At 46.5% G+C, this 25,293-nt stretch overlaps 1 protein-coding gene across 18 annotated transcripts in view; it reads left to right on the plus strand.

Moving 5' to 3' along the window:
• Window positions 1-24,201, plus strand: part of LOC119975484 (fibrillin-2-like) — a 188,366-nt gene extending 164,165 nt beyond the window's left edge. For all 18 annotated transcript variants that reach the window (XM_038815200.1, XM_038815199.1, XM_038815198.1 and 15 more), the window contains 3 exons: window positions 9,188-9,313; window positions 14,809-14,930; window positions 24,051-24,201. In XM_038815200.1, the coding sequence (XP_038671128.1) occupies window positions 9,188-9,313; window positions 14,809-14,930; window positions 24,051-24,074 (272 nt within the window). In that variant the 3' untranslated portion in view covers window positions 24,075-24,201. The remainder of the gene's footprint in view (window positions 1-9,187; window positions 9,314-14,808; window positions 14,931-24,050) is intronic.
• Window positions 24,202-25,293: the final 1,092 nt, after the last annotated feature.

Below are 25,293 nucleotides of genomic sequence, written 5' to 3' on the forward strand. Positions count from 1 at the left end.
ATTTAGCCATAACAAGTCTCAGTGTCAGGGACCTTGATGCGAAGGCTATTGGACTGCCATTCTGGATGCAAATCCGGCTGCGAGACATCTGCTGATAAAGTACAGATGCACGAATAAGGGGCTGGTTTAGCACACTGGGCTAAATCACTGGCTTTTGAAGCAGACCAAGGCAGGCCAGCAGCACGGTTCAATTCCCGTACCAGCCTCCCCGAACAGGCGCCGGAATGTGGTGACTAGGGGCTTTTCACAGTAACTTCATTGAAGCCTACTCGTGACAATAAGCAATTTTCATTTCATTCCATTTTCATGTCGAAACATTGTCACACTGGAGGAGCTGAGTGCCTACTTGAGCTGGTTAAATGGAGAAGTATGTTGCTCCTGCCAACAGCATTTGACATCTTGGCGGAGAAGCTGGCAAAGCGGTCTGGTGACCTCACTGTAGAAAGGAATAAACTTGGAAAGATAATTTGTCACACCAAGGAAGCAGTGCAGGTCTCCTTGTCCTCATTAATTGTTTTGTCGGTTTTATACCATCAGCTGTGAGAAAAATGACTCACATAAGGAACCTGGTTGAACCTGGAATCTGCATTTAGCAGTGTTAAGTTTTAACTGAATGGTCCTGAGATAAGGATGTGCATCATGCTGCATTGCATGACGCAAACCAGGATGTCACTAACGATGATTTTACAGAGTTGTTCTGCAAAGTGTTGTTCCATGCATCATTGGAGAACCTTGCTACCATTGGAGATTCCATAGAGAATCTGGAGGAAATTATATCTGCCAACCAGAGACATGAATCTAGTGGCCAGGATTCTCCAATAACGGGGCTATGTCCGCACGCCCGCCAGAAAACAGACGCGAATCACTCCAGACATTTTTCTAAAAAGTCCGGAGTGATTCTCCGGCTTTAAGGGGCCAGCAGGACCCCAGCGTGTGCTGCGCAGCTCCTGCTGCCGATACGGGGCACTGCACTTCCGGCCGCGGGTCCGCGCATGCGTGCGGCGGATGCCTGCAGCGCCAGCCCTGTGCAACATTGCGGACCCACACAGTGAGCTGGCGTGGAAGAAGGTAGGCCCCCCCTCAGATCACGGGTATCCGCCGATCGTGGCCCCTGATCGCAGGCCTGGACGTCATGGAGACACCCCCAGCGGAGACTAATCGTCCTGCCCCCACCAGGACGGCCAATGCAGCCGGACGCCGAACTCCCGCTGGTTGTAACCATACGAGAACCACGTCGGCGGAACTCGGCCAGTCAACCGTGGAGTATCTCCGCGGGGGCCTCTTTCAACGGCCCCTGACCGGCGCTGCGTTGACCGCACATGCGCAACTGCCGCCGATTCCCCTGTCAGCGCAGAATCGTGTGAAAACATCGCAGGTCCGACGCTCCATCCCCCCCCCCCCCCCCTTACGGCAAGCGCGATTTTGGTGCGGAGGCTCGGAGAACCCAGGTCAGTAAGTTTTGAGGATTCTTCATTCAACAGGATTTCCTAAAGCTCGCTTTGCTCATCCAAGATGCTGTCAGCAAGTCAGCTATGACCTGTTCCACTGTCTTCATAGGTTGATGAAGTCTGAACAGTGCTTTGTTCAGGTGGAGTGGTTCAATACAGACTCGGACTGTGCCGTCTTTTTTGTAATGCAGCCACCATTGCTGAAACCCATTCTGTGGCCTCGGCTATGGGGGCTATGACATCCAGTATTATTGTACGGTCCAGCTCATCAATTACTTTCTGCTTCATCATTAGAACTTAGAACATAGAACATTACAGTGCAAAACAGGGCCTTCGGCACTCGATGTTGTGCCGACCTGTGAAGCCACTCTAAAGCCCATCTACACTATTCCCTTATCGTCCATATGCCTATCCAATGACCATTTGAATGCGTTTAGTGTTGGCGAGTCCACTACTGTTGCAGCACGCCCTTACTACTCTCTGAGTAAAGAATCTACCTCTGACATCTGTCCTATATCTATCTCCCCTCAATTTAAAGCTATGTCCCCTCGTGCTGGACATCACCATCCGAGGAAAAAGGCTCTCAATGTCCACCCTATCTAATCCTCTGATCATCTTGTATGCCTCAATTAAGTCACCTCTTAACCTTCTTCTCTCTAACGAAAACAGCCTTAAGTCCTTCAGCCTTTCTTCGTAAGATCTTTCCTCCATACCAGGCAACATCCTTGTAAATCTCCTCTGTACCCTTTCCAATGCTTCCACATTCTTCCTATAATGCGGCGACCAGAACTGCAACATGACCTCATGGCTCCGAAACTCAATCCCTCTACCAATAAAAACCAACACACCGTACGCCTTCTTGACAACCCTATCAACCTAGTTGGCAACTTTCAGGGATCTATGTATATGGACACTGAGATCTCTCTGCTCATCCACACTACCAAGAATCTACCATTAGCCCAGTACTCTGTATTCCTGTTACTCCTTCCAAAATGAATAACCTCACACTTTTCTGCATTAAACTCCATTTGTCACCTGTCAGCCCAGTTCTGCAGCTTACCTATGTCCCTCTGTAACTTGTAACATCCTTCTGCACTGTCCACAACTCCACCGACTTTAGTGTCATCCGCAAATTTACTCACCCATCCTTCTACGCCCTCCTCCAGGTCATTTATAAAAATGACAAAGAGCAGCGGCCCCAAAACAGATCCTTGTGGTACACCACTAGTAACTGGACACCAGTCAGAACATTTCCCATCAACCACCACCGTTTGTCTTCTATCAGCTAGCCAATTTCTGATCCAAACTGCTAAATCACCATGAATCCCATGCCTCTGTATTTTCTGCAATAGCCTACCATGGGGAACCTTATCAAACGCTTTACTGAAATCCATATACACCACATCAACTGCTTTACCCTCATCCACCTGTTTGGTCACCTTCTCGAAGAACTCAATAAGGTTTGTGAGGCACGACCTACCCTTCACAAAACCATGTTGACTATCTCTAATCAAATTATTCCTTTCCAGATGATTATACATCCTATCTCTTATAAACCGTTCCAAGACTTTTCCCACAACAGAAGTAAGGCTCACTGGTCCATAGTTACCGGGGTTATCTCTACTTCCCTTCTTGAACAAGGGGACAACATTTGCTATCCCCAGTCTTCTGGCACTATTCCTGTTGACAAAGATGACTTAAAGATCAAAGCCAAAGGCTCAGCAATCTCCTCCCTAGCTTCCCAGAGAATCCTAGGATAAATCCCATCCGGCCCAGGGGACCTATCTATTTTCACACTTTCCAGAATCGCTAACACCTTCTCCTTATGTACCTCAAGCCCTTCTTGTCTAGTAGCCTGTATCTCAGTATTCTCCTCGACAACATTGTCTTTTTCCTGTGAGAATACGGACGAAAAATACTCATTGAGCACCTCTCGTATCTCCTCGGACTCCACGCACAACTTCCCACTACTGTCCTTGACTGGCCCTACTCTTACCCTAGTCATTCTTTTATTCCTGACATATCTATAGAAAGCTTTAGGGTTATCCTTGATCCTACCTGCCAAAGACTTCTCATGTCCTCTCCTGGCTCTTCTTTAGAGCCTTCCTAGCTAACTTGTAACTCTCAAGCGCCCTAACTGAACCATCACGGCTTATCTTTACATAAGCCTCCTTCTTCCTCTTGACAAGTGTTTCAACTGCTTCAGTAAACCATGGTTCCCTCGCTCGACCAGTTCCTCCCTGCCTAACAGGTGCACACTTATCAAGGACATGCAGTAGCTGTTCCTTGAACATGCTCCACATTTCCATTGTGCCCATCCTCTGCAGTTTTCCTCTCCAGCCGATGCATCCTAAGTCTTGCCTCATCGCATCATAATTGCCTTTCCCCCAGATATGACTCTTGCCTTGCGGTATATACCTATCCCTTTCCATCACTAAAGTAAACGTAATCGAATTGTGGTCACTATCACCAAAGTGCTCACCTACCTCCAAATCTGACATCTGTCCTGGTTCATTTCCCAGTACCAAATCCAATACGGCCTCCCCTCTCATTGGCCTATCTACATACTGCGTCAGATAACCCTCCTGCACGCATTGGACAAAAATGGACCCATCTAAAGTACTCAAACTATAGTGTTTCCAGTCAATATTTGGAAAGTTAAAGTCCCCCATAACAACTACCCTGGTACTTTCGCTCCTATCCAGAATCATCTTTACAATCTTTTCCTCTACATCTCTGGAACTTTTCGGAGGCCTATAGAAAACCCCTAACAGGGAGACCTCTCCTTTCCTGTTTCTTAACTGAGCCCATACTACCTCAGTATTCGAGACCTTGTCAAATGTGCTCTCAGCCACTGTAATACTGTCCTTGACTAACAATGCCACCCCTCCCCCTCTCTTACCACCTCCCCTGAGCTTACTGAAATATCTAAACCCCGGCACCTGCAACAACCATTCCTCGCCCTGCTCTATCCATGTCTCCAAAATGGCCACAACATCGAAGTCCCAGGTACCAACGCATGCCGCAAGCTCACCCACCTTATGCGGATGCTCCTGGCATTGAAGTAGACGCACTTTAAACCACCTTCCTCCCTGCCGGTACACTCCTGCAACTTTGAAACCTTACTCATGACCTCACTACTCTCAACTTCTTGTGTACTGGAGCTACAATTCAGGTTCCGAATCCCCTGCTGAACTAGTTGAAACCCTCCCGAAGAGCATTCGCAAACCTCCCCCCCAGGATATTGGTACCCCTCTGGTCCAGATGTAGACCATTCCATTTGTAGAGGTCCCACCTACCCCAGAATGAGCCCCAATTGTCCAGGAATCTGAAACCCTCCCTCCTGCACCATCCCTGCAGCCACGTGTTCAACTGCTCTCTCTCCCTATTCCTCGACTCGCTAGCACGTGGCACGGGTAACAACCCAGAGATAATAACTCTGTTTGTCCTGGATCTAAGTTTCCACCCGAGCTCCCTGAATTCCTGCTTACATCCCTATCCCTTTTCCTACCTATGTCGTTGGTACCTATGTGGACCACGACTTGGGGCTGCTCCCCCTTTCCATTAAGGATCCCGAAAACACGATCTGAGACATCGCGGACCCTGGCACCTGGGACACACCACCACGAATCTCTCTCATTCCCACAGAATCTCCTATCTATCCCCCTAACTATGCAGTCTCCAATGACTAATGTTCTTCTCCTCTCCCCCCCTTCCCTTCTGAGCAACAAGGACAGACTCTGTGCCAGAGACCTGTACCCCATGGCTGACCCCTGGTAAGTCGTCCCCCCCAACAGTATCCAAAGCGGTATACCTGTTACTAAGGGGAACGACCACAGGGGATCCCTGTACTGACTGCTTCCCCCCAGCCCCTCTCACCGTCACCCATCTATCTTTATTCTTTGGCGTAACTACCTCCCTGAAGCTTCTGTCTATGACCACCTCTGCCTCCCGAATGATCCGAAGTTCATCCAGCTCCAGTTCCAGTTCCCTAACACGGTTTTTAAGGAGCTGGAGTTGGGTGCACTTCCCACAGATGAAATCAGCAGGGACACTGACGGCATCCCTCACCTCAAACATTCTGCAGGAGGAGCATTGTACTGCCTTCCTGGCCATTAGGTGGGCCGTTCTTGGAGCACAGATTACAGGTGGGATTGGGTCATCTAGCTTCCTATGATATATTTCAGGTAGCTTGCCAATAGTGTCTTCGTTGAATAGGTCTTTATATTCTATCATTTCCAGAGCTGGGTGATGCAGAGTGTGTACGTCTGGACCAAGGTGGATTAGCTCCAGTGTGTTGCTGTCACACTTTGGACAATGACATGAAACTGAAAACTGCCCTGCGTGCAGTGGAGAATTACCACACCTTCCCTGATAATAGTTAGTCCACCATATGCCATGAGATCTATCTGAGTGTTGGGATCTGGTGCAGCATACAGATCAAATTTCTCACAACAGCCTGGGCAGCACATTTGCATCTGTGTCAATCTTTACTTTTAGTTTTGCCATGCTGCAGGCACTGTTTGATGTGGTGAAGATCTCACTCTTCTCCGTAATGGTGTTGATACTCTCACAGTAAAGTGTCTTTGGAGGCACTACGCTGTCATGATATTGGAGTGATTGTGGTAGTGGACTCCGACATTAGATATATTGGAGGAGGGGTGTCATGTGATGTGAATGCGGGAGCTGTTGCGTTTTCATGGGCTCTGCCAGCTCTGCTCTTCTTTTAATCCATCCTTTCAGCCATGCAAATTTTCTTTTTGCTTTTTCTTGGCCTACATGGTTTATGCTTATGTCCCGAGAATTGTTGGTCGATGTGTTAGAATGTTTAAATCCTCACTTATTGTGGCCCTGATGGTCTGGTGTGCTTCGACGGACGATGGCTGCCAACGAAGAAGCTGTTCTGGCTGAAGATCTCGGTTCTGAGGTGCAGGTTGTCAAGACCCATTTCCAAGAGTTGCGGGATGTTTCCATGGAGGTAATGGAGGTGCATGAGGAGGATTTTGCATTCGAGAAATTAGATAGAGCACATTTAATTCTGTCTTCAGTGGAGGGAACACGTTGCGAATATTGTCCCGACTCATCCGGTCTATGTTTGCAATGACTTCTGTGATGCGTTGAATCTGTTTTGCATTGATACCTTTGTTTTTTTAAACCTTCCTTCATTTGGAAAAACTTGAAAACTTCAATAAAAATCCATTCAAAAAGATATAATGGGGGCGGTTTTCCAGCCCCGTTCGCCGCAGGTGCCACTAACTCTCGAGAGACGGAAATAACGGGATTTGCGGCGGCGAGATCTCACAATGAGATCTTTCCCATCCCGCACCAGCAATGTAATCAGGTTCACACCCTCGACCTAATTACCGTCAATTTAATTTATTTTCAATATGTCTAAATGGCATAAAGCCTTACCTTCTGGGTTCACCGTATATTCCTCCCTGCTGTTGGGAATCACTACTGTTCTGTAGTGGTCAAGATGACAACACTGGGGGTGGAGGCCCTGGGCAGTCATGGACATGGCACTGCCCTCTGGCATCCTGGTGTACCGACTAAGGTGAAGACCAAGATCCAGAATCCACCAGTAAAGCAATAGATAATCAAGCAAATCCTGAGAGGCCTGAAAGCTGTCTAAATAGTGACAGTGACTCAGAGCTGAAGAAGGCCCCTTGTCAAAATCACCTCTGTCACCATTTTGAACATCCAGTGGAAGAACTGTGAAAGAAACAGAGATATAGAGATGGGCGAAAGATAAAACATACTGATCAAAACAGAGTGCAAAAGACTAGATAAGAGACTTTGTTCTTTATACTCTATAATAGTCTATAAGACCATAAGAAATAGAAACAGGAGAAGGACGTTCGGCCCCTGGAGCCTGCTCAGCCTTTCAATAGGATCATGGCTGATCCGACATTCCTCACATCCACTTTCCTGCCCTTCCTCGTGACCCTTGATTCCCTCACTGATTAGGAATCTGTGTATCTCAGCCTTAAATATACACATGAACTTTCTCCCCGCAATTCACTGTGGCAAGAATTCCAAAAACTTACAACCCTCTGAGAAAATAAATTCTTCCTTATCTCAGCCTTAAATTGGCATCCCTTTATTCTGAGACTATGACCTCTGATCCCAGACTCTCCCATGAGAGGGGACATCCTTTCTGCATTTACCCTGTCAAGCCCCTTAAAAATCCAATATATATCAAGAGATCACCTCTCATTCTTCTAAATTCCAATGCTCCAACAGAAACTAGTCTGAAGTGTTTCTGATTTTTGAAAAAAGGGGAAATATTAGAGTGATTGTCATCGTGGACTCCAGTGTACATTCAGTTCTTCATGCGGCCACCTAACCTGGCGGCCAGGTTAGAAAGTACATATAATTAAAAGTTGAAACCAGGCTGCAGGCCCAAAAATGTGTGCTCATGTTCTGCTCTTATTAATGTTAATTAGCATTAATGATATTGGTCATCCTGCAACATAAAAACAAGACACACACAGTGGTTACTTTAACTGAACTCCAATTCATTTACCCTGTTCGTGCTCGGCAACCTGGAGAACAGATTGGCTGCAATGTGGCTTGGGCATGCTGCTGTGGCTTGGATCTGCAGCATTTCACAAAATGGTTCCATTTGCCACACTTGTTAGAGCGTTCACCAAACATCAGACATGTAGTTCTATCCTCTGAGTGATGGCTGCCCCAGTTGCAGCAGGGCATGCCCTTTACCACGAAAGCTCCTGTTTCCCGCCTTAACTCTGCTGCTTATTTCTGACTGCTGGCTCAGCATACAGATGTTGAAGGCAGATTCAATCTTAACTCTTTCTCAGGAAGAAGCTGCTTGTGGACAACATCACTATGTGATCTCTCACCAACCTGTGAGTGAGAATGCTAACACGCATTTCTTTGCTCAGATTTATAAAGAGGTAGCTTATGACTGATTGGATTCATCAAACTTTTGTTTGATAGTATTAAATATGTACCTATCCCGTATAATGTTCTTTACTGGCATGCATGTATGCTCAGAATGTTTCAGGAATATCTTTGGACCCTTCCATTTGGAAGACAAAGGACTCGAATTTCTCAACTGCCTCAGGATCTGCTAAATTTAGGAGAGTGTACAATTGTGCCTTCTTTAATTTGCCTGATAGGCCGCACCGCAGTAGATGCCCCATTCTTTCTGAATTTCATCCAGTTATCTGCAACATTTTTGTCAAACATGAACAGGTCGACATGGTGAAGTCCCTGTGCCATTCTACCAACCCCTGGGTTTATCGACAGCAACTGAGCAGCTCCTACATGCTGTGTGTCTGCTCATGCTAGGAGAACATCTACGCTCCAAAAACATGACCCCTTTGTAAATGCTTTGTTCCAATGTCCATGTGACCACTGGGTCTTTAATAATGACTTTAATACAGTGTGCACAGAGGTGCAGATGTAATGTATTTGCAGAATAAGATATATATCAGATAAATCAATACGCTACTGAGAATTACTAATAAGTTTCACACTATCATTGTAGTTTGATGAGGGCAGGACAGGAAGTCATAGAAAATATTATCAATACATTTATTAAGCTGACATAATGTAATTTACATTTTCAGGAAAAGAACAATCATGATATTGTTGTTCAATGTAAAGAGATTTATCTTTATGTGGTGCATTATAATGTTTCGTGATGTATATTGTCAATATTTGATCTGATGTCAATCAAACTGAGTGAGGAACAACTATATTTTTTTCTGCAGATATCGATGAATGTGCAACCAACACAGCGAACTGTCAACAAATCTGCACCAATACAATTGGAAGCTTCAATTGCAGTTGCAATCCAGGATTTAGCACCAATGTGTCAAACACTTCTCTTTGTGATGGTAGGAAGCTTTTAAACATGCAGCCTCTTTGCAATTTGGGAATGACACTGTCTCACAGCTATCAATGACCTGCAAAGGATTTTAGCAAAATCTTTTGTGTTAGTGAATAATTGAACAATCTGCGGTGTACTACAACATTATGTACCAGTGTTGTGACTGCAGAAGGTGTTATCAATTGTAGTAAATTCCTTAGTTACTCTGCACCACAAAGTAAATTTTACACTTTCTGCTCATAGGTTATCTCATGTGCACTTCCTGACATCCCATCAATCAATGCCCCTGTCATTTAATATAAATGTGGTGGGGGCGGGGGAGGGGAAACCTCTACTTTGTGAAGGCAGAATAGGAAAGTCATGGGCTGGGATTTTGCGCCCACATTAGTCGGCGGGTTTGGCTTTGTGAGTGGAAAATATCACGAGAAGGCCAAAATTGTGATTAAAATTGGCGTGAAAACTTGTTATAATTACCCCCTCCCCCCATCAGTGATGGCCTGTATTTCCCATTGGTCAATGTCGGGAATCACTTTATTATACCTTTGCATCTCATTATCATATGGTTGAATCATACCGACTGTCAAATTATCCATCCACAGCGGTACAAAGTCAGAACAATAGGTGATATTCTCCGCTCCCGGGACTAAGTGCCCACGCCACCTTGAACGCCGTCGCGTTTCACGACGGCGCAAACAGGTCCTGGGCACGACCTATTCTGGCCCCCACCCGCGCATGCGCAGTTGGGGCAGCTCATTCCTGTGCATGCACAGTTGGGCCGCGCCATCCTGCGCATACGCGGGAAACTTCTTACGCGCGCCGGCCCCTCACCAACATGGCGCCAGTGTTCTGGGGCCGGCCGCGGAAGCAGGTAGGTCGGGGGGGGGGGAAGAGGCCGGCACGCCGATCGGTGGGCCCTAATTGTGGGCCAGACCCCATCGGAGCCCCCCCCCCCCCTCGGTGAAGGAGTATCCAATTCATTTTTTTTCCAATTAAGGGACAATTTAGCATGAACAATTCACCTTCACTGCACAGCTTTGGGATTGAACCCAGGTCCTCGACACCATGAGGTTGCAGTGCTAACCACTCTGCCACCACGCCGTTTGCGACTCTGACTGGAGTTGAGCAGCCTTTGACACAGCGAGATTGGGGTAACACAAGTAGGGTATCAGGGCCCTAGTTGGGGGAGACTAAGGAGTTGTTAACTGCAGGTTACGGGGCCTAGTAAAGGAAGGTCAGGGAGTTTACTGTAGGTTATAGCGGTCTCATCAAATGAGGCCTGCGGGAAGACTCCAGGATTCTGAGGGCCAAGTTGGAGGGTACTGGAGGATTGGGGGCTAGGCAGGAGAGACCAGGGAATTGATTGCAGGGTACCTGGGAAACCAAGGGGAAGATTTCAGGATACGCAGGACCTAGTCACAAAAGAGTCGTGGGGGGGGGGGGGGGGGGGGGGGAGGGGTAGACTCCAGGGTACCAGGGGTCTTGTCGGCAGAGACCGGGAGAAGACTCCAGGATCAGTGAAGCCACGATGGGTCAAATTGTCTCCTTCTGCACTGTAGAAATTCTATTTGAATTATATGGCACCAGGGACCTAGTCGTGGGAGACCCGGGAAAGACTGAGTGGGGGTTGTTCCGGAACGGAGAGGTGTACACTCAATAGGTGTTGACTCAGGGGAGAGTATGGTTTGACTCGGGGAGACCAGGGGGATTGACTCAGGAGAGACCGGAGGGGTTGACTCGAGAAAGGTAAGCGAGCCTATCTGGGATGGATAGAGGGGAAGACTGCCAAGTGTGAAAATCACCGTTCCTGAGGATGCCTTTTGCTACTGGGCCACAGGCCTTTTGGAAAGACCTCACAGAGGGAAGTGAAGCCCAAGGAAGTGAGCTGGGTGGCTGGGCAATCCTTACAGACAGACAATTCTACGCAAACCCTGGGGTGGGTAATTCTGGATGCAGGATATTGACAAAGGCAAAGCGAACAGAAAGACATGTCAGTGATCATTACTCCTTTGCAGTTGAGACTGTTCAGCTGTAACTGACATGGCATTCTATTGGACCTGTACTTGTCAATACTCCGCCTCCAGATCCCCTCTGCCCCCACCCTCACACAGATTTGAGTAGATCCATTAGTCCATGATGACTACCCACATACCTACCACACTGTCTCAACTTCCCTTCTCCTTGTGAGGCCGTTCCAAGAAGCCTGTAACCCAACAGCAGTAGCAGCCTCAGTAATGGTGTTTTCAGTTTGCCTCTTGGTGGCATGAAGTCTGCACCCCGATACCCATCAACTCGGCCCCCAGTAGCCTGGAGTCTGTCTCCCAATAACCTAGAGTCTGATACCCTAGAGCTTTCCCCCTGGTTCCCTTGAGTCAGATACCATGAGAGACCCTTCTAGTTTTACCCTGGCTGCTTACCCCCCATTCAAAGTTGGTTACGCCCCCTCCCAGGTCAAAGGAAAGTTAGCCCACTGTCAAAGGCTGCTCATCCCGAATCATTCCCCAGTATCTCTGAGTCCAGGCTTTTCATAGCTGAGTCAAGGCTACTCACCCACGTGTCATACCCTGGTACCCCTAATTCACCCGTTCTTGCATCGCACCACCATGGATGGATTTTTTGACAGGACGGTATGATTCTGTCATATGGACCTGATAATGAGATGCAAAAGTATTCAAATGAAGTTCCTGAAGTTGCACGGCAGGAAACACAGCCTGCAACTGATGGGGGGTTTGACCCACCCAACAGAAACAAGAGTGGAAAATCCAGGCCTACGTCTTTAGTGTTACTTAATAATTAATATATCAGAAAATCATTGCAGTGGTCTGTGTACCAATGTACTAAGGTCCTTTCGATTGCAGAATATGTTATCTATGCTAAATTAATAAATTACAAGGAAATTCCTGTGAAGTTTGTCATTTTCTAATTAAAGGCTTTTCATTTTCACTTTTGTACTTGTCATTACTCAATGTTCCTGTTGTCTTAAGTGGGAGCAGAAACATTGTAGCCCAGTGAGGGTCATGGAACATGTATAGACAAAATTGGTTGCTCAGGGTGAATGAGTGAACTGAGCATGGTGCCATGGTACAAGGAGTCATTCAAATGAAGGGAGTTAAGGAACGCAACGGTATAAGGGACTGTATAGCAAGGGGGATGGGTACACTGCTCTTTTGCTGAGAGTGAGGGTCCTGATGACTGAGTTGCCTGCTGATGATCAGGCTGCCAGAACTCACTCACTGCTGCTCTTTTATGCCCTGTTCTGCTCTTACTCTTTCCTGCCACTCACCAAGTGAAATCTCATTCTTTCTCTGGTGCTCTTTTGTACCCTACTCCGCTCTCACTTTTTTTGACTCGCCTGATTACTATCATGTTTCTTAGAGCATGTGGTTATCTTGTCTCTATGTGAGATGAATGAAAGTATCTATAGTCTCCGAGGACCATAGTCTGCACTCATAGGTACATAGGTATCAGGAGCAGAAGTAGGCAATTCAGTCCTTCGAGCCATTCAATCAGATCATGACTGATCTCTTCCTGGTCTCAAATCCATCTCCCTACCTGTTCCCCATATCCCCATAACCCATTTTTAAAATCAGAAATATATTTATTTCCTTCTTGAAACCATTTAATAACTCATTTGTGAGTTCCACAAATTCACCACCCCCTGCAAGAAGTAGTTCCTCCTCATCTCAGTTCTAAATCTACTGCCTCTCAACCTATATCTGTGACCTATCATTCTAGATTGCCCTACAAGGGGGACCATATGGTCTATGTTTACTTTATCAATCCCGTTTAGTATATTTTATACCTCAATCAGATCCTCTCTCACCCTTCCAACATCCAGCAAGTGTAAGCCCAAACTGTTCAATCTCTCCTCATATGCCAACCCCTTCATCCCCGGAATCAATCTTGTGAACCTCCGCTAAACTGCCTCCAATGCCACCACATCCTTCCTCAAATATGGAAACCAAACTGGACACAATAGTCCAGATATGGTCTCATCAACACCCTATATAATTGCAACACTTCCCTACTTTTATATTCCAGTTCTTTAGCAATAAACACAAAAATTCCATTTGCTATTTTTAAATACATGCTGTACCTGCAAACTGACTTTCTGCGAATCATGAACAAAGATACTCAGGTCCCTCTGGCCAGACGTATTTTGAATGTACTTTCTCTTTCAATAGTAATTTGCCTTTCTATTTGTTCAGCCAAAATGGATACCCCCACACTTACCCACATTAAACTCCATCTGTCAAATTTTGGCCCCAGCTCATAGCCTATCTATATCCGTCTGTAAAATCTTTATCTCCTCTTCAATGCCTGCTTTCCCCCTATTTTAGTGTTATCCGCAAATTTCGCTATGCTACATCTGTACCTGCATGCAGATTATTTATATTAATTGTAAACAGTTGAGATGCGAGGACTGACCCTTGCGGCACCCCACGTAGTTACAGTTTGCCAGCCAGAAATGGGCCGATTTACCGCCACCCTCTGTTTTCTGTCAGTCAGCCAATCCTCAATCCAATTAGTACTCTATCCCCAATCACCTGCGATCTCACCTTCTGGATTAGTCTTTTATATGGGCACCTTGTCAAACGCCTTCTGGAAGTCTGGATATACCACATCTACAGGCTCCCCATTATCAACCTTGCTGGTTACATCCTCAAAGAACTCAAGCAAGTTTGTCAAGCATGACTTACCCTTCATAAAACCATGCTGACAATCATGGATTGAGCTTTGTCTTTCCAAATGTTCAGTTATCTCCACCTTAATGATTGATTCCAGCAACTTCCCCACCCCAGAGGTCAAGCTAACCGGGCAATACTTTCCTTCTTCTTGCCTCACTCCCTTTTTGAATAAGGGCGTCACATTAGCGTGTGAGGTATTTAATATCACCCTGAACATTGTTCCTTAACCGTCCTACACTCAATTATTTGTGCCCCGTCTACTTGGGCCAACTCTTTCCTCAGGCCTGTATAATTACCTCTGCCCAAGTCTAAAACTCGAGTATGGCACTCTGTCTTCTCCTTTTGAGAGAGAACTGACTGAGGATCAGCACACTTAGGGCAGCACGGTGGCGCAGTGGTTAGCATTGCTGCCTCACGGCGCCGAGGTCGCATGTTCGACCCCGGCTCTAAGTCACTGTTCGTGTGGAGTTTGTAAATTCTCCCCGTGGGTTTCGCCTCCACAACCCAAAGATGTGCAGTGTAGGTGGATTGGACATGCGCAATTGCCCCTTAATTGGAAAAGATTAATTAGGTTATCTAAATTTATTAAAAAAGGGACCACCACACACACCTCAGACGAGGGGCAAGGTTGATAACCTCAGCTGGTACCAGAACTTTACCCACGCTGTTGCCGTCACTCCGTATCATGAACTAGCTATCCAGCCAGCTGTGCTAACTGACCCCCTATCTATATCATAGTCAAAGAACTGAAACACTTAAGAAACATCCTGGCAGCAGTTTGCTTCTATCATTAATTATTTTTTCACATTATGCGCAGCACAAAGCAAAGTTATTCTAAGATTTACTGTCACAAGTGAGGATCTGAATTTTGCCGATCAACAAATAAGAGAGAAAGTTCTTCAAAGCCTTCACATTCTGGCTAGGAACTACACCCAACAGGTATGTTGTGGAAAATAACCATGAAATGTATACATTCTGTGCTACCAACTGACTCTTTCACAACTGAACGACTGAGTGACTTTGAAAATTTTTTAAAATTTCATGTTATTTTGTGAACGGTTTTCTGCCTAAACTCTGTGTGAATTCCTGAGATCAAATAAGATCAACCACAATATATGAGAAGAATATTTTCATTATAACAATATAGTTTTGAGTTCGAGAAAGGAAATTATTAGGATGTCCTTTTTTGCTTCACAAGTATTTAAGTAATTATTATTGGGATACAGAAGCAGCACAGAAGAATTTCTTTAATATTCTTTGAATATTCTTAGGGCAGAGTTAGATAGATTCTTGATAAGAAGGGGAGTGAAAAGTTATTGGGTGTAGGTGGAAATGTGGAGCTAAGGCTGTCATAATATACACACAGGTATATGATGGTGTGCAGACAGGCAGTGATTGACACACAGGATGACCAGTGAACACACAGAACACAGCAGCCAATCACCAGACAGGACCCAACCTCTGGAAAGCCAGAGGGCACTAGTTTTCCCGCACTCTTGGGAGCCTGCCTCTGAGACAGTCAGAGCTCGTGAGCAGCGACTAGAACAAACACCATGTGGTAGTAAGATAGTCTGGTCAGGTTAGCCTCAGGTGTCCAGTCAAGTCAGCATAGTGTCAACCCACAGTTAAAGCATATAATATAGTTAAGTATTCAATAAAATTGAGTTGCATTTCTTCAAGTGTTGGAAGCCTGTCTCTCTCACCACTGCAGTAAACGCAGTCCTCGCAGACCCAGCTTACCCAACACGTCATGGTACCAGTGAGTTATGCTTGAGTTTGACGGACCTACCTTGAGATATCTGCCTTTGACCAGCAATCAGCCATCCGGTAACATGGACAGCGTCCGCCCTACCCCACAGCTCCACATCGCCGGCAACCTCGGTGCTAACTGGAAAATTTTTAAGCAGAAGATCCAGCTATATCTTGAAGCCACCGACTTCGAAGCCACATCGGATGCCAGGAAGATCTCTCTCTTCCTTTCGGCAGCCGGGGACCATGCTATCCACATCTTCAACTCCTTCACCTTTGCTGAAGGCGAGGACAAGACGAAGTTTAAAACAGTCCTGCTGAAGTTCGACAGCCACTTTGACATCAAAGTCAATGAGAGCTTTGAACACTATGTGTTCCAGCAGAGGCTTCAGGGTAAGGATGAACCTTTTCAGTCTTTTTTAATCCATCTCCGCATCCTTGCGCAGTCCTGCAACAATGGCTCCACTTCCGATTCCATGATCCGAGATCAGATCGTTTTCGGGGTCCACTCCGATCCCCTTCGCCAGCAGCTCCTAAAAGTTAAGCAGCTCACCCTTACCATCGCCATCGAGATCTGCATCCTCCATGAGCACGCTAACAACCGGTACTCCCATATCAAGGCGGCAGAAGCAGCACGGCAAAACCCCCACGATGTGGAATGGGTGCAGGCCATCAAACAAATGCAGGGCCTGAGTCTGGATGAGGGCGGCCATTTTGCATGCTTTCCCCGGGTTCCTGCGCATGCGACCAAGGGGACGGTGAGGCCGACGACCGAACCGCGAAGTGCACACATCGTTCGACCGCACTGCGCATGTGCGGTGGCGCATGGAACATCCTGACAGCGGCGCCATGACGTGCACCAACTGTGGCCCCGCCCATTTAAAGCAGCAATGTCCCGTGAAATCTCAATGTTGTCTCCAGTGTGGCAAGCTTGGCCACTACACAGCCCTTTGCAGATCTGCTCAACTGCCCAACACACAGCGATCCCAGCCACAGTGCAGGAGCGTCCGGTCAGTACAGTAACCTGTCGCAGACTCCGACCCCGACATTCTTCCAGATCCCGACACCGAGGGCCTCACATACCCATTCCGGGTGGGCATCATCACCAAGCATACGCTGCCTTTATCAACGATGGTGAAACAACTCCCAATAATGAGGATTGATCCGGACGACGAGTGGTGAGCCACCTTTACGGTCAACAAGGCTCGCATACGCTTCAAGCTGGACACCAGCGCTTCAGCAAACCTAATTTCATAGACTGACCTTGACACCATCCGCGTCAAGCCAAGCATTCTTCCACCGGCCTGCCAGCTCCTTGATTACAATGGCAATGCCATTGTGGCCAGTGGCTCATGCCAGTTTGCGGTGTCCCATCGTTCTTCAAAAGTAATGCAGCGTTTTGAAATTGTAGGAACCAGCAGAGCTTCCCTGCTCAGTGCTCGGGCCTGCAAACTCCTGAACCTTGTGCAGCGGGTTCACACTATGTTGTCCACAGAGGCAACGGCCTCGCCAGATGTTAACTTCCAAGCCCAACTCGATGACATCATAGCACAATACAGTCCAAAGATGTGCGGGTTAGGTGGATTGGCCAGGCTAAATTGCCCTTAGTGTCCGAAAAAATAAGGTTAATGGGGGTTGTTGGGTTACTGGTATAGGGTGGATACGTGGGCTTGAGTAGGGTGATCATTGCTCGGCACAACATCGAGGGCCGAAGGGCCTGTTCTATGCTGTACTGTTCTAAAAAAAAAAAAATACCATAGCGTGTTCGAAGGTATGGGCACACTCCTTTACCAATACAAAATCCTGTTGAAGCCAAATGCCACCCTTGTGGTCCACGCACCGCGTCGGGTGCCAGCACCCCTTAAGGACCACCTCAAGCAGCAGCTGCAAGACCTCCAGGACTAGGGCGTCATTTCTAAGGTCACGGAACCCACGGACTGGGTTAGCTCCATAGTTTGTGTCAAAAAGCCGTCAGGGGAACTTCGAATCTGTATCGACCCCAAAGATTTGAACCGTAACATCATGAGGGAACACTACCCAATACCAAAACGAGAAGAGCTAACCAGCGAGATGGCTCATGCCAAGTGCTTCACGAAGCTGGATGCCTCCAAGGGGTTTTGGAAAATACAGCTGGACGCGTCCAGTCAAAAGCTGTGCTTTCGTTCGGTCGCTACTGCTACAACCGAATGCCCTTTGGCATCATCTCCGCCTCCGAGGTGTTCCACCACATAATGGAACAAATGATGGAGGGCATCGAGGGGGTGTGAGTGTACGTCGATTATATCATTATCTGGTCCACAACTCCTCAGGAGCACATCGATCGCCTCAAGCGGGTGTTCCAAAGGATCCACGAGCATGGCCTCCGACTCAACAGAGCCAAATGCTCGTTTGGTCAATCAGAAATCAAGTTCCTTGGCGACCACATTTCGCAATTTGGCGTGCAGCCAGATGCAGACAATGTGTCAGCAATCAACGCCATGAAGACCCCGGAGGACAAGAAGGCGGTCCTCCACTTCCTAGGGATGGTCAACTTCCTTGGGAAGTTTATCCCCAACCTTGCATCACACGATGTCATCGAGTTGGGCTTGGAAGTTAACATCTGGCTCTCCGCCATCTCGTTAAAAAAACTACCGACTTCCAGTGGCTCCCCGCTCATGAGCAAGAGTGGCGTGAGCTCAGGGAGAAAATTACCAAGGCCCCGGCGCTGCCGTTTTTCGACCCCGCCAAGGAAATGAAAATATTCACTGACGCGAGCCAGTCAGGCATTGGGGCAGTGCTCCTCCAGCGGGAAGACTCCTCCTCCTGGGCCCCAGTCGCATATAGCTCTAGAGCCATGACACTCACTGAGCAACAATACGATCAGATTGAAGAAGAATGCCTGGGCCTCCTCACAGGGATCGACAAATTCCATGATTATGTGTATGGCCTCCCTAAATTCACGGTCGAGACGGACCACAAGCCATTGGTTCACATCATCCAAAAAGACCTCAATGACATGACACCACGGCTACAACATATCCTCCTCAAACTCCGCCGCTATGATTTCGACCTTGTGTACACCCCAGGCAAAGGGCTCATTGTGGCTGATGCACTCTCTCGATCTATCACCACACCGTGTGAGCAGACTGACTTTGTCTGTCAGATAGACGCGCAGGTGCAATTCTGAGCGTCCAACTTTCCAGCCACTGATGAAAGGATCGTGCAAATTCGTCAGGAGAACGCCAGAGATCCTCTACTCCAGCGGGTCATGCGACATCTCACGGATGGTTGGCAAAATGGGCCGTGCCCCCAGTTTTATAATGTAAAGGACGATCTAGCGGTGGTGGATGGCATACTAATGAAGCTGGACAGAATTGTGATCCCACAGAGCATACGAGAGATGGTCCTCGGCCAAATCCACGAGGGTCATTTGGGGGTCAAAAAGTGACGCCGTTGATCCTGAGAGGCAGTATATTAGCCAGGCATCAGCTAAGATATCCTCAATTGCCCAACGTGTCAAAGGTTCCAGCCGGCTTAGCCTAAAGAGACTCTACAGCCGCATGAAATGGTGACCTCCCCATGGTCCAAAGTTGGTGTTGACCTCTTCCATGCCAAGGGCCGAGACTATGTCCTCCTAGTGGACTACTTTTCCAACTACCCCAAGATGGTCAAACTGACTGACCTCACCTCAGCAACAGTAATCAAGGCAGGCAAGGAGACCTTTACCCAGCATGGAATCCCACTCACAGTTATGAGTGACAATGGCCCCTGTTTCTTCAGCAAGGAGTGGACAGATTTTGCCCGGCTGTACAATTTTCAGCACGTCACATCAAGCCCCCACTAACCCCAGTCGAATGGGAAGGCTGAAAAAGTGGTCCACATCGTTAAAAGACTGTTGTGCAAAGCTGCTGACTCGGGTTCGGATTTTAACCTGGCGCTGTTAGCCTACAGGGCGACTCCTTTTTCCACTGGCCTGTCCCCAGAGCAGCTCCTAATGAACCGCACACTGCGAACGGCGGTGCCGGCTATACACATTCCGGACCTTGACAACTTCCCAGTCCTACAGAGGATGCAACAGTCTTGGGCCCAATGCAAGTGGGCGTACAAACCCACGCCACAGATCTCCCTGATCTGGTCCCTGCTGAACGAGTTCGTGTTCAGCTGCCTGACGGTGGCTGGTCTGCCACAGCTGTGGTGGTTAAGCAAGTGGCCCCGAGATTGTTCCTCGTTCGCATGCCTGATTGCTCCTTTCTTCGGCGTAATTGGCGGGCACTGTGGCGACTTCAGCGCCCGCCACCTAGCCGTGATGTCCTGCCTCGCACGCTGGTTCCTCAGGACGCGCCCTTCCACGATGTCACCGATCTGCCAGTTCTTTTACCGACCTCTACATTGGAGGCAGTTCCGCCCGTTCAAGTGCAGGCGGCCCTTGACCTACCCTTGAGGCGGTCAACCAGAATTTGTCGCCCGCCACAGAGACTGAATTTATAGACTTAATGTTGCATTACCTTGTTATCTCATCTTTTACACATCTGTATATATTGTTTTTTTCTAATGTGTTATCTGCACTAGACACTTTCCCATGTAAATACGTGAGCATATTTTGTATATAGTCAGGCTCCTGTACACACACACTCACTATTTATTGACCTGAACACATTTTTAAAAATAGGGGGGAAGATGTCATAATATACATCCAGGTATATGATGCTGTGCAGACAGGCAGTGATTGACATACAGGATGACCAGTGAACACACAGAACACAGCAGCCAATCACCAGACAGGAAACGACCACTATAAAGCCAGAGGGCACTAGTTTTCCCGCTCTCTCGGGTTCCAGCCTCTGAGACAGTCAGAGCTTTGAGCAGCAACTAGAACAAACACCATGTGGTACCAATATAGTCTGGTCAGGTTAACCTCAGGTCTCCAGTCAAGGTAGCATAGTGTCAACACACAGTTAAAGGATGTATGATAGTTAAGAGTTCAATAAAATCGAGTTGCGTTTCTTCAAGTGTTGGAAGCCTGTCTCTCTCACCACTGCAGTAAACGCAGTCCTCGCAGACCCAGCTTATCCAGCACATCAAAGGATACAATCAGATCAACCATGATCTTATTGAATGTAGGAGCAGGTTCAAGAGGCCGAGGGGCCTACTTTGCTCCTAATTCGTATGTTCATATATAAAACCTATTGTGCCTAAATTAATTGTTATTAGCCCAAAACTGTACTGGAAACTTGTGCCTCCCAAATGCAGGGAAACCTTTTACCAATAATAATTTGTGGGTTTTTTTCATTTACCAGATCCTGCCTTTCTGAAGAAGGCTATTAAGATAATGTTATTTGCCATATATTTTTGGTAAACACTAGAATAACACAATTCCAACTAGAAAATTATATTTCAGTTATTAATCTTATGAGTAGTTACACATGCATGTTCTTTAGTAAAAACACCGCTATTTGTAAACTAGACTCAGTGATTCTTGTACAAATGTTATGATATTGGTCGGGGTTTTCAACCGCTGATATTGTACAAGAGATAGGGTGTGCCCAGGTCACATGGCACCTGACAAATATGTTGCTAACGTAGGGGTGGGAGGCACCACATGTTCAGGCACCCTAAACAGAGGAAAACCCATGAGGTACTGTCCTCACTGCCTGGTTCCCAAGCACTGCATTTATAAGCCTGGCTCCCTAACCTCTTGTTTGCCTTGAAAGCCTGATGCTGGTGAAACCACTGATGTACCCCAGTATCTGGCGCCATGACTTCTTAGCCTTGGGGGACAGCATGCAGTCCCAGAAATGACCACCACTCCTACTGTTGCTGAAACTAAAATGCTGTCGACCATTTGATTGGTCAGCAGCTCTCAAAGGCGAGGCTTCCTCCTAATTGGGGCGGAAGTTCCATCCAAGCTTATTAACTGACCGATAAACATTAAATCTGCTTTAGGTGATCTGGTTAAGTGGAAGCCGGCTCACCCCCAAGGTAGGGGTGCGGGGCCACTGACTCCGTGTAAACTCCAGCCCTATGTATCAACCTGAATAACATTAAGTGATCTTGATTATTGTTTCTTTTTATAGTTTAATCTAATAATTTTAAACTACCAGAGACCTGAAAAATATTTGCGGTGAAATTAGGATGCTTAACCAATTCCATCATTTCCTTCACCCCTCCTAAACCACCCATACAATTTCAAAGAACATTACAGCGCAGTACAGGCCCTTCAGCCCTCGATGTTGCGCTGACCTGTGAAACCAATCTAAAGCCCACCTACACTATTCCATTATCCATCCATATGTTTATCCAATGACCATTTAAATGCCCTTAATGTTGGCGAGTCCACTACTGTTGCAGGCAGGTCATTCCATGCCCGTATTACTCTCTGTGTGAAAAACCTACCTCTGACATCTGTCCTATATCTATCTCCCCTCAATTTAAAGCTATGTCCCCTCGTGCTAGCCATCACCATCTGAGGAAAAAGGCTCCCACTGTCCACCCTATCTCATCCTCTGATCATCTTGTATGCCTCAATTAAGTCACCTCTTAACCTTCTTCTCTCTAACGAAAACAGCCTCAAGCCCCTCAGCCTTCCCTCATAAGATCTTCCCTCCATACCAGGCAACATTCTGGTAAATCTCCTCTGCACCCTTTCCAATGCTTCCACATCCTTCCTATAATGCAGCGACCAGAATTGCACGCAATACTCCAAATGCGGCCGCACCAGAGTTTGGTTCAGATGCAACATAACCTCATTGCTCCGAAACTCAATCCCTCTACCAACAAAAGCTAACACACCGTATGCCTGCTTAACAACCCTCTCAACCTGGGTGGCAACTTTCAGGGATCTATGTACATGGACACTGAGATCTCTCTGCTCATCCACACTACCAGGAATCTTACCATTAGCCCAGTACTCTGTCTTCCTGTTATTCCTTCCAAAATGAATCACCTCACACTTTTCTGCATTAAACTCCATTTGCCACCTCTCAGCCCAGCTCTGCAGCTTATCTATGTCTCTCTGTAACCTGCAACATCCTTCCGCACTGTCCACAACTCCACTGACTTTAGTGTTCCTGCTCTATCCATGTCTCCTCTCAGTCATCCTCTCCCTACTGCTCTCCCATCACATCCCATTCCATCCCTACCATGCCACCTCTCTCATGCCATTCCTTCTCTCCATGCCATTCCCACCCATTCCATTTAATCACTGGCATGACCCATACCATGCCATTAAATCCCCATCTTACCACATTTCCCTGACCCTGTGGTCAAATTGGTGTGCTTAACCAATTTCATCATTGAATCTCTCCTCCTCCCCCCCCCCCCCCCCAACCCTCCCTTGCATGATATCCCCATCCCATCGCAGTTCCTTCTTGACGCTGACTTTCCTGCCCTCTGAAATCCCGAGGAAGCACCAGTTCCTCAGCAGACATTTCAAAAATTATCTAATTAAAATTCAATATGTTTGGGTATGCCCGAACTAAACACAAGCATAATCTGCTATTTTTATTAATGCAAAGAAAATCAGGAGTCCAATCCCATATGGGATTTCATCCAACTCTCCACCCTGCCCTGCGCCCAACCCGGAATTTTCACACACATAATTACCATCAATAAGGCACTTATGTGAACCCACGGGTCATGGTACTCCTGATGGCATAGTATTCCAGAGTTCCTTTTCAACTTAATAATAGATGGCTTACTGTTTGGTCACTTTGGAAAAACACTCAGATCTTTTGTGTCCCCAAGCTATTCACACCACTTGCCAGGTTTTATAAGTCAATTTCTGGACAACAGTCAGTAATGCACATGGGCATTGTTACATCCAGTTTCTGTCAGCTGATGACATCGTAGATTAGATGCCAATGAGGAAACTGGAAATGTGATTAGGGAATTGGAAAACTGTATTGGTGATTAAGAGCTCATGCTCAGCACATATCTTCAGCAAGAGGGGACCATTGCTGTTACAACTGCCAATCCTGATTATTCGAAGGACTCCTTCCCATATCCGGTGATCTGTGCCAACTCTCATATTGAGGTCTCACATTGAATATCTAATTAAACAATTGCAATCCTGCATGTGTAGGAGGTACCACAAGCCAAATAAACCCATCGACCAATCAGACTAAGTACGGGCAGACAAAATCAGCAAATAATTATTATAGATGGAACTCTTTTCCTATGACTTCTACTACCTATATTCTTTATATGATTACCGACAATTATACGACCAATAATTGCTGATTGAAGAATATGAATGGAAATTTCAGATAAATTTACTTTTCCACTAGTAAGGTTGACATTGTACTAATGGTGTTATATCTAATTTATTTTCAGCAAATTCTGAATGACAGCGTGTGATCTCAAAGTGGAAAAAGAATATTTGATTGCTGTGCCATTTCATTCGATATTATGTTTATATTGGACTTATTCTTCATGACCTCTACGGCCCTGTACTCTAACTGTATAAATGGGAATTTTATCAAAACAGAAAAAGAGAAATGAATTAATATGACTTTAATTTCCTGTTGCGTAGTCTCATTGGTTTCAATGAAAATGAGTGGCCGATCTCTAATCACAGTTTTACGTCCAGAAAATAAGTTGAAAATCTGCCTCCAGATATTCCTGAATGAATGTTTAAAGCAGCCATTCAAACTTTTTCACATTAGTTTTATTAATTTAACAATACACTGAAACAAAATTTCACTACCTAACAACAGATAGAACCTGAGTGATGAGAAATATTAACATTGAATGCACAACTTTGTACACAAGACATTGAAGGTAGCAGGACAGGTTCCAAGAGTAGTTAATAAAGCAGAACATATCCTAGGCTTTATTAAGAGAGACAGGGAGTTCAAGAGCAAGGAGGTTATGCTGAACTTGTATAGGACATTGGTTCAAGCTCAGCTAGCGCATTGCACCCAGTTCTCGGCACCACACTTTAGGAAAGGTGTGAAGGCATTAGAGAGTGCAGAAAAGATTCAGAAGAATGGCTCCAGGGATGAGGAATTTCAGTGCCCAGAGTAGATTGGAGAAGTTAGGGCTGTTTTCCTTGGAGAATCGAAGGCTGAGAGGAAATTTGATCGAGGCATTCAAAATCATGAGGGGTCTGGGCAAAGCAGATAGGGAGAAACTGTTCCCATTCATGAAAGGATGGGGAACAAGAGGGCACAGATTTAACATAATTTGCAAGCGCTCCGAGAAAAGACTTCTTCACTCAGTGAGAGATTAGGGTCTGGAATGCACTGCCTGACAGTATGGTGGAGGCAGGTTCAATGGAGGGATTTACAAAGGAATTAGACTGTTATTTGAAGAGGAAGAATGTGCAGGATTATGACGAGAAGGTGAGAGAATGGCACTAAAAGTCTGCAGACACGATGGGTTGAATGCACTGTCCTGCACTTAAACAATTCTGTGATATAGAAACCAACCAAATTAACCGACTGCAGCTGCCTCCTCCAGTAGAGAACTTGTTTACTTCTTCATCTCTGAGTAAGACTGGAAGAAATTTATAACAGTAGATTGTAGATAAATGCTAAATGCAAACTAGACTAGATTTTGAATCCTTAAATGCCCT

This window comes from Scyliorhinus canicula, chromosome 13 (assembly GCF_902713615.1).
Source record: "Scyliorhinus canicula chromosome 13, sScyCan1.1, whole genome shotgun sequence".
Classification (NCBI taxonomy): Eukaryota; Metazoa; Chordata; class Chondrichthyes; order Carcharhiniformes; family Scyliorhinidae; genus Scyliorhinus; species Scyliorhinus canicula.